The following is a 10,856-nucleotide window of genomic DNA, read 5'->3' on the forward strand; positions in this document are numbered from 1 at the left end:
CTGGTGAATTTCAAAAATGCAATCTGGATGTAAGGACAATTTAGAAGAACGATATGCAATAAAATTCTGTTTTAAACATGGAAAAAAAAATACCTCAGAACATATAGAATGCTTCAGATTGCTTTTGGACCATCTTGCATGAATTAAGCATTAGTTTTTCAATGGCATAAAAGATTCAAGGAAGGCAGGGGGTCTGTGAGGGATGATGAGAGGTGTGGGAGGAGTAAGGAAATTAGAATAGCAGAGTTGATTGGCCAAATAAAGAATTTCATGAATAAGGATTGTTTTGTGTCTATAGAGATGATAAGTGCACAATTTGATGCCAGTGTGAGAATTGCACACACAGTTATTCGTGAGGAACTGAAGATGCAGAAGATTTGCGTGAATGCAGCAGTCCACAACTCCATCCTTGTCACAGACTATTTGACTAAGATGGAGATCAAGACAGTTCCTTACTCTCTCTATAGTCTATACCTTACTCCTTGTGATTTTCGGTTATTCCCTAAGCTCAAGGAAAACCTTAGACTGCCTATGAGACAATTGAGAAGATGAAAGAGGCTATGACGAGGGTCATTGACGTGTTTGCACAAGAGGCCTTCTATGGGGCTTTTTAGAAGTTGTTGGAATGGTATAACAAGTGCATTGCAGCCGGAGAAGATTACTTCAAAGGAGACTAGAGTTTCATATGTATACTATCAATAAAAGTTCCCATATGAAAATGTCTGGAAACTTATTGAAGGCACTTTATATAAACAATACTTTACAATACAATAAGGACACTATCTTTTATTAAAATATTTGAAATTCTGATGAGGAAGTATAACTTAAAAAATTAAATTGATCCTAATTCAATCCCAGGAAACGGCGAGTTTCCGTGCTAGTATTTAAAAATGCAGTAATATTTAACTAACTACGACATGACAATTAAGTAGATAAAATTGTTTTCAGTTGAAAGTAAATAGGTACCATTGTTTCTTTTTTTTTTTTTTTTAAAGTCAATTTTTCGATCGTTGGAATTCACTATCACAACAAAGCTAAACCAGTTAAAGTCCAAAAATTCAGTACTCAAACGTGGACTCGGTTTAGCTAAAATATGAAACGGAAGTCACTAAATATGTAACGAAATACGAAACCATATGGAAATAATTTATTCCAAAAATTTATTTTTGTTTTAACATTTCTTGTGTTATCATGAAACACAAATTTTTTTTTCATTTTTCACATTTTATAAATAGTTGTTTTGGGGGTACTTGTACAGTTTAATCAAGACATTAAAAAATGAAAATATCAAAAAAAAAAAATTATATTTTATATATACGTTATGGAACGAAGTTCTCCCCCCCCCAATAATTTCATCAAGTAGTTTTTTTTTTTTTTTTTTTTTTTTTTTACAGCGAAAAAACAATTTGTTATGATACCGAGCAAAAGGTTCGATTTTTAGGAAGAAAAGCTAGTATTAAAGATGAGGAGGGAGTGTCGGCGCTTTAACTGGAGTTATCTCCCCGTGGCATGTTCAAAAAATTCCAAGACGTGCTGTCATGAAAACATGTTTTTCTGCTGTAAAAAAAACAAAAAAACTACTCAATCAAATTAAGTGAAATTTTTTTTCAGAGATCTTCAGGCTAAAACGGATACGTACAATATAACCTTTTTTTTTTTTTCAATATTTTCATTTTTTAATGTCTTTATTAAACTGTACAAGTGCCTTTTTTTTTGTTTTAACACTTGTGTTATCGCAAAAAAAAAAAAAAAAATAATAATAATAATTAGGACTTTTATTATTTGCATTTCTATAAATTTCACTCGAATGTCCCACGTCAATCGTTCTCGCTTTTCATTGGCTGGAACCTCTGATGACGTATAAGAAGAAAGGAAGGAAAAGAGAAAAGAGTAGGGAGAAAGAGAGAACTAAGGTGAGAATACAGCCTAGTCTCGTAATAGTAGCAGCTCGCTACAGTGTCTTTTTGAAATAATGTAGTTATGTTTTTCACAAGTTTTATCACATAATTTTGTCATAAATAATGTATGAAAGTTTTTTTATAAACACTTCTTGTGTTACCAAAAAAAAAAAAAAATCATTTTAAACATTTGTATTAAAAAGTTTCTTAAAATGAATAAATGGAATATATTTTAAATGCTTAGACAATTATTTATAGACATTTAAACTATGAAAGTTTAAATAACATTTTTTTTTCAATAAAATATTTCCATATAAACATATTTCAAAAAGAAAAAAAAAATATTTATAGAAATGTAAAAAATAAAAGTTTATTATTATTATTTTTTTTTTATTGTTTCAGGATAAGACAAGAAGTGGTTCCATATGGTTTCGTATTTCGTTTCATGTTTAGTGACTTCTGTTTCATATTTAGGTAAACCGAGTCCACTTCCGGCGTCTTAACTTTAAATACTGATTTTTTTTTACTTAACTGCAGAACCAAAATAAATAAATAAAAATAAATAAAATAAATAAATGATTAAAAATAAATTAATAAATAAAAATAAATAAATAAAAATAAATAAATAAAAATAAATAAATAAATAAAAATAAATAAATAAATAAAAATAAATAAATAAAAAAAATAAAAATAAATAAATAAATAAAAATAAATAAATAAATAAAAATAAATAAAAATTAATAAATGAAAATAAAATAAATAAATATAAATAAATAAAATAAATAAATAAATATATATAAATAAAAATAAATAAATAAAAATAAATAAAAATAAATAGATAAATAAAAATAAATAAATAAATAAAAATAAATGAATAAATAAAAATAAATAAATAAAAATAAATAAATTAAAAAAAAATAAAGTAATATAAATAAATAAATAAAAATAAATAAATAAAAATAAATAAATAAATATGAATAAATAAATAAAAATAAATAAATAAAGAAATAAATAAATAAAAATAAATAAATAAAAAAATGAGACTTAATTTCATTTTATGGCGCTCTAATAGATTATCATTGGTTTTTAGTGAAAATTCATTTTACTTTCGGATATCACTATTGTAACGAAGAAACACCCAATAAAGTTTTGGCTTCTAATTAACAATTAGATCAGTTATTGCCTGATGACAAAAAAGGAGATAATGGACACCTACCATTATGTCCTGTGACGTTGTGAATGAGCTGGCAATTTTCTGTGTTGAAAATTCTTACATTGAAATCGTCCGAACCAGTTGCCATTCTTGTAAAATCCGGTGAAAATGCAACGCAATTAACCTTAAATGAGAAACAAAGGGAGATAATCAACAGGGAGCGGAGGGGGGGGGGCTTTTTAAGATAATCGTCGATAACTAAAGTAAATCTTTGAAATATTTATTTGCACAAAATATTTTATTCGTTCATTCAAGTGGTGTCCTGCCTGGTACAGGCATTAACGACTCTCTCTCTCTCTCTCTCTCTCTCTCTCTCTCTCTCTCTCTCTCTGCATTCATGAATTCATTGTTGCTCATCAATTTTTATGTTGCCTAGGTGTTTAGACTGTCAACGTAAATCTTTGAAATATTTATTTGCACAAAATATTTTATTTGTTCATTCAAGTGGTGTCCTGCCTGGTACAGGCATTAACGACTATCTCTCTCTCTCTCCCTCTCTCTCTCCCTCTCTCTGCATTCATGAATTCATTTTTGCTCATCAATTTTTATGTTGCCTAGGTGTTTAGACTGCCACCGTAAATCTTTGAAATATTTATTTGCACAAAATATTTTATTCGTTCATTCAAGTGGTGTCTTCTTTGGAACAGGCATTGACAGCTATGTCTCTCTATCCATCTCTCTCCCTCGAGGCAATCATGAATTCATTGTTGCTCATCATTTTTTATGTTGCCCGGGTGTTTAGACTGTCACCGTATGTTTCTTACTGTCGTCTTCTGCTTCTTCTACCCATGATCCTTCCCGTCATTCTTTGCTGGTTATTTCTAAATATTCAACGATAAAGTTGTTATCGTTTTCACGAATCACCGTAAAAACACAGGTTAAACGCGCATGTATTTTCTCAAACGTAAAGATACACTTGTGTCGGGAGAGAGATCTATAGATATTAGTTTTTAGTTGTCATTTAAAATCAATAAATATTTACTGTTTATTATTATTATTATTATTATTATTATTATTATTATTATATCATCATCATCATCACGTTTTCTTTTCTTTTTTTTAAAATATTAATTTTCTTCCTTTGAAGATTGTAACGCTTGGTATGGGGCAGCCAAACCAGCTGCCAACATTGCCCCTCTTTTTATTGAAACCAGCCGAGAGCTCTTTTTAGTATCCTCGTTGTTCCCTTAAGTGCAATTGTCTGGATCTCTTTTGCACTTGGTTCACCAGGAATATTAGTTAGGTAGGACTTCCGGTTCTTCTTCATAAGCCCTGTGGCACCTATAAGCAGTGGAAGATTTTGTTTTAAACAAAATTAAATGAAAAAAATATAATTAAAAGAATCGCTCTGGCATCGGAAAACAGGCACACATTTTTCCGATTCCGATATTGATTCTGATATCGATTCCGATATTGATTCTGATTTTCCCGATTCCGATCAATTGTCTGAACAATACAAAGTATGTTTCTCGCTATCGTCCTTTTTTTTTTTTTTTTTTTTACAAGGTGGTCACCACTTGTCAAGGCCCGGAAGCCACTCAGGGATAAGGGTTATTGCATGTACAGTACGTTAGTATCGGAGATTTGATAAAGATTTACTTAAGGGGGCAGTTAATCAGGAATTTGTTTATGTTGGACTTAAAGACATCCAGGTTGTAGTCAGGTGGAAAGCAGGCAAATGGAACAGAGTTCCACAGGCGTGCACTTCTAAGAAAGAAGCTTTGTTCATGAAATATACATTTTGGTTTTGTCACAGATAAAGAGTGGGGAAAATTTTTCACAGTGGTTTCAGCAAGACGGGTGTTCATCGTGAAAGATTGGCGAGGGGGGGCCAGGGATTGGAGCTGAGACGAGCACTTGCCATGGAAGTAACGATAAAACAAAGAAGAAAGCCATTCTTAATGTGGGGAGGGGGCGGGTGTTTTGTATCTATTCTGTACTTTAACCTTACAATTTAATAAAAAACAGATATTATTAAACTTTAAGTAAACTTGAAAATACGGTACTTGTACAGTTTAGTCAAGACATTAAAAAAATGAAAATATCGAAAAAAGAAAGTTTAAATTCTACGTATCCGTTATGGAATGAAGTTCTCCGAAAAAAATTTCATTTAATTTCATCAGGTAGTTTTTGATTTACAGTGAAAAAACAAATTGTTATGATACCGAGCAAAAGGTTCGATTTTTAGGAAGAAAAGCTAGTATTAAAGATGGGGAGGGAGTGTCGGCGCTTTAACTGGAGTTATCTCCCTTTGGCGTTTCTAAACTCCAAACAAAAATTTAGAACAATTCCAAGATGTCTGCCTTCAACGCGCTCTCATAAAAACGTGTTTTTCCGCTGTAAAAGAAAGAAAAAAAAAACTACTCGATCAAATTAAGTGAAATTTTTTTTCAGAGATCTTCAGTTCAAAACGGATATGTACAATATAATGTTTTTTTTTTTTTTTTTTGATATTTTCATTTTTTAATGTCTTGATTAAACTGTACAGTGTACAAGTGCCGAAAATACTACTTTTTTTTTTTTTTTACACAGTGATCACCACTTATCAAGGCCCAGAAACCACTCAGGGATAAGGGTTATTGCAAGTACATTACGTTAGTGTGGAAATGTGAAATGTGTTTACTTAAGGGGGCGGTTCATTAGGAATTTGTTCACGTTGGACTTGAACACATCCAAGTTGTAGTCAAGTGAGAAGCAGGCAGACGGAACAGAGTTCCACAGGCGTGCAGTTCTAAGAAAGAAGCTTTGTTCATGGAATCCACGTTTTGATTTAGGCACAGATAAAGAGTGGAGGAAATTTTTCACAGTGGATTCAGCTAAACGGGTGTTTTTCGTGAAAGATTGGCGAGGGGGACCAGAGATTGGAGTTCAGACGAGCACCTGCCATGGAAATAACTATAAAACAAGGATAGGCTTGCAACGTCTCTTCTGTGGGAGAGAGGTTGCAGGGTAGAGAAAAGGGAATCCCCCACTAAGCCACGAAATCTATTTTGCACTCTGTCAAGGCAGGATAGGCTGTTTTTAGCAGCTCCTGCCCAGATATGGCAACAGTATTCCATCCTTGGAAGAACCTAAACCCGTACCAACACTTGGACATACTTGGCTTTTATATAGATAAAAAAAATGCACGAACGATAAACCTCAATAATTCGTAAAAATTCTATTTTCATTTGTAACTACCAGTTCAGCAGTTTTATTCATGTCTAGGTAACCTACATCTAAAAGTAGCACTAAATAAAAATTTTAGCAGCTTTAATTTTTCTATGTAATTCGTTTTGAAAAAAATGTAAAGGAAACTTTTGATAGAATAAACCAACAAAGAAAGAAGCGGATAAGCAGGAAATGGAAAATAATTTTACGTTAAAGCTATCTGCGAAACTGATCCCCCACTCTAAATTCTAAAATAATTCTTTTCATTATTTTTATTTTTTAAATTATTTCATTTTATTTATTTGTTTTCTTATAGGATATAAATTTTGTGCACTTTTTTGGGGGGGGGGCGGGGGATCTACTAGCTTTATGCGTGTGGTTTTATAGGCTTGCAACTCGGACTTAGTGCTAGTGCGAAAAAACAAAAAAACAAAAACAAAAACAAAATATTAACAACCGGAAATGGGGACCGATTCAATTCATGTTAATTGGTGATCATTTAAACCAACGCATTTCATGTGGAAACATTATTACGTAGTAATGTGTCATGGCGAAATTAGTATAAATTCCAAAAATTATGAAAAATGATCCAGTAGATGATATGTTAGAAGTATTTACAAAAAATAAAATAAAATAAAATAAAATGAAATAAAATAAAAATTAGCCACTAATATGTTCCCCTGTTTAAAAATGGCGGACCCTAATTTAAGAAGATAAGGGTTATCTCCCTTGTTTGTCATGATGAATTGATTGCACAATTCTGCACTTCTCATTATTTATTCAATCAAAACATTAAAAATTTCAATTATTGAATAATAAGTTATATTGTATGTACCTCTTATGGAATGAAGTTCTCCGAAAAAAAAAAAAAATTCACTTAATTTGATCAAGTAATTTTTTTTTTCAGCGAAAAACAGTTTTGTATGACAGGCAGCTGAAGGTAGCCATGTTTGAATACAGAAGAAAGAGAAGCTATTATTTAACATGGGGAGGGGGGGGGTGTTGGCACTTTAGACTGAGTTATCTACTCGTGGCGCCTCCTTCTTCCTTCCTCGTGGTCTATCTTCAGCTCGCTGTCATAAAAACATGTTTTTTCGCTGTAAAAAAAAACAAAAACAAAACAACAACAATAAAAAAAAAAACTACTTGATCAAATGAAGTGAAACTTTTTTCTGGAGAACTTCATTCCATAACGGGTACGTACAATATAACTTTTTTTCTCAATATTTTCATTTTTTTTATGTCTTGATTAAACTGTCCAAGTACCTCTCTCTCTCTTCTCTTCAGTAGTCCGTCGCTGACGACGATGACGTTGCACCATGCCTAACAGTCCCAGATAGATTACACCTGATGCATTCGCTGGTGACTGTGGAGTCCAATTCGTGAATTGCATACACGGCCGCAGGCAGCACAAGGGAAGATGCCGTCTGCCCGCTGCGCCGCGTGCCTTTGGTGTCTTCTACGCTCTGCTCGGTCGTTATAGGTGGAGGTGAAAGTTTCCAAGCCCTCTTGGCAGATGTTTCGCCATTTTCTCCGATCAGCAGCAGCATGTTCGATGGCGTTGGATTCTATGCCACACTTTTTCAATGATGTTTTTAGTTGGTCCTTGAAACGTTTACGTGGACCCCCAGGGTTGCGTCTGCCCTCTGCAAGTTTCCCGTAGAGGACCTTGCGTGGGAGCCTTTCTGCTGGCATCCGGATGGTGTGACCAAGCCACCTAAGTTGTCTATTAGTTAGAATTATTTCAAGTGGGTCCATTTGAGTGCGCCTGCGTATCTCATTGTGTGGCACCCTGTCCAAGTACCAATAAATCTATATACGGCACAATTACGTTGACGCACCGGTTCTCACCAGATCACCGAAGATAAGTTACGTTGAGCCTGGCCAGTACCATATGGGTGACCATTTGGGAAGGCGAGGCGCTATATGTACCGCAAGGTGAAATACCAGGTTGGAAAACTGGCGCGGTCTATCCTTCTGTCGAGGGTAGATGGGACTCTCTTAAGCCGTGGTAAGCACCCCATCTAGTGATGGCGGCACGATAAAAAATACCCTTGATAGCCCTGGCGAAGCATCAAGTATTCAGCTACCGACAAATCTACTTTGCAGAGAAGTAGACTTGTTGATCATGTAAAAACATGGCCGCCAGAGAATTACAGTGCATAATACAGGGCTTTATATCTCAATAACTACTTGTCTTGTTTACTTTCCTCCCCACGAGGGCAGAGTTAGACATGAGGTCGGTTTTTAATGTGGGGAGAAACCAGCTTCCCAAAAAGGGGCACTCTAGTCAGTAACAAAAATAAAAAAGTGTATCACTCATGAAGGATTTCTCCTCCATTAACCGAGACCAAAAAGTGTAGTGCAGCAATACAGCATATTAAGAAAAAATACTACACTTTGATCTTGGCCTGAATAACTACTTGTTTCTGCAAAATTTTAATGTGATTTTCCTGTTCAGCATAGTCGAAAATCTATGAGAGTCGTCATTTTAAAGAAAATTGTCGAGGTGGACCTAATGTAAAAAAAAAAAAAAAAAAATCTAAAATATTCGTTTCCAGTTATGTCCCCTGTGTGTGAAATTTTCTATTGTCTAACGTCTAAGAAAAATGCAATTTTACCCAATTTTCCGTAAAAAAAAAAAACACCCTCTTAACTATAAATAAGGGTATTACTTTTTACGACAGTACCCAACATACTATAAAAACAACCTCAACCTCCCCATGTTCAGAACGGCTTTCGAAAATAAACACCCCCAGCTCCCCATGTTGGGAACGGTTTTCGAGGTTGCGGGTGTTTATTCCGAAAGCTGTTTTTAATATGGGGGAGGTTGGGTGTGTTTATACTACGCTGTATAAAAAAAATACCTAAATAACTTTCTACTCTGATTTTTCGTAATTTTTGGATATATTACTATTTTCGTCATGAAAGTTAAGTACGTAATATTGTTTTGCTTAAGACGATATATTAAAAAATCAGTTTGTCGACTGAATCTTAACAAGTACCTTTTTCTTCTTTAATTTTTTTTTCAGTTTTTTTTTCATGGCGTTTATAAGTAATCGCCTAAGAAGATAAAATCTAATTATTATTTTGAGTATATATATATATATATATATATATATATATATATATATATATATATATATATATATATGTGTGTGTGTGTGTGTGTGTGTGTGTGTGTGTGTGTGTGTTTGGGGGGGGGAGTAGCGAAGTGTTGATCTGAAAATTTACACAAAAACTGACCTCGTCATCGTGTCCGTCAAACTTTTTAACTCTGAATTCAGCCAGGTTAGAAAATGCGGGCAACATGCCTCGACTGCCGAACGAGCGACTGACGGGTCGCATAACTTGGAAATAATTCAGAGGAATCGAAACAAAAATTCAATTTACGAGTGGCTTGCTTGAAAAGCGGCCGTCAGAGACGAGGACGGAGAACCAATGCTAAATTATTTTGCGGTTAAAGGGAAGAAAAAAGAAAGAAAGAAAAAAAGAAAGAAAGAAAGAGAAAAAAAAGGACAAAAATGTCAGGCCGGACCGAAGGAAGAAAGAAAGAATGATATAGTTGACCTTTTTATCAGTTTTGGTTTAATAAACCGGTAATGTATGAAGGTCGCAGCCATTGAAGAATGCGAGAAAAAATGGTGTATGTGTGGAATAATAATGATATATATATATTAGCGTGGGTGCCCGGCGTTGCCCGGGTATTTGGAGATGTATGCTGAGCAAAAAAAAAAAAAAAAAAGAAAAAAAAAAGTGGTCGATTTTTTAAACTTTGACCCCTATTATGACCCCTTAACATTTATTGTTTTGGGCTCAAATCAAGTTATTAAGTTAGATCCATGTCCAAGAAACCTATATCTAAAATTTCAAGTGTTTAAACCCAAAATTGTCGGAAGAGTTTGGTAGAGTTCTTAAAGGTCAAATCGTTTAAATTTTACCCCCTTAACAGCGAACTTTCTGGCTGAAACCCGATCACATCGATTTTCCCAAATCTCAGTACCCTGTATATCAAGATCAAGTTTCGAGTCTGTAGACTAAAAATGGACAGAGTAACTGCGTAGGGAAATGTACACAGACACACAGACACGTTCACTTATATATATATATATATATATATATATATATATATATATATATATATATATATATATGAATAAAAAAGAATACGAAAAGTATAAAAGTTTATAACTTTTCTTTATTCGTTTTTAATTGGTGACGTGCATATATATATAACTATACGTGACTTTTTATACTATGTTTATATATATATATATATATATATATATATATATATATATATATATATATAAACATAGTGTAAAAAGAAATTTGCCATAGTCGCGAACATTTTCGACTTCCATGAGTCGTCTTCAGGCGAGTGATGAATTAAAACTTGCGTTTGGTGAATTTATTGAAAAAGTCGATTAAAATCACTCACCTGAAGACGACTCATAGACGTCGAAAACGTTCGCGACTATGACAAACACTCGAACAGAACGTTTAAACATTTACCTGCCAAAAAAAAAAAAAAAAAACGGATCAAAGAGAAACAAACAGGAATCATCTTTGCTGTTTAACGAAACATGTATAAG

At 33.2% G+C, this 10,856-nt stretch overlaps 1 protein-coding gene across 1 annotated transcript in view; it reads right to left on the minus strand.

Moving 5' to 3' along the window:
- Positions 1-9,711, minus strand: part of LOC145268684 (uncharacterized) — a 44,701-nt gene extending 34,990 nt beyond the window's left edge. Inside the window, exons 1-2 of the mRNA XM_080124190.1 lie at positions 9,508-9,711; positions 3,115-3,235 (exon numbers count right to left, since the gene is read on the minus strand). Coding sequence (XP_079980316.1) covers positions 3,115-3,235; positions 9,508-9,609 — 223 coding nt within the window. The 5' untranslated portion in view covers positions 9,610-9,711. The remainder of the gene's footprint in view (positions 1-3,114; positions 3,236-9,507) is intronic.
- Between the last annotated feature and the right edge of the window lie 1,145 nt (positions 9,712-10,856).

The sequence above is a fragment of the Euprymna scolopes genome, chromosome 44, assembly GCF_053919585.1.
Source record: "Euprymna scolopes isolate OS-2025 chromosome 44, ASM5391958v1, whole genome shotgun sequence".
NCBI lineage: Eukaryota > Metazoa > Mollusca > Cephalopoda > Sepiida > Sepiolidae > Euprymna > Euprymna scolopes.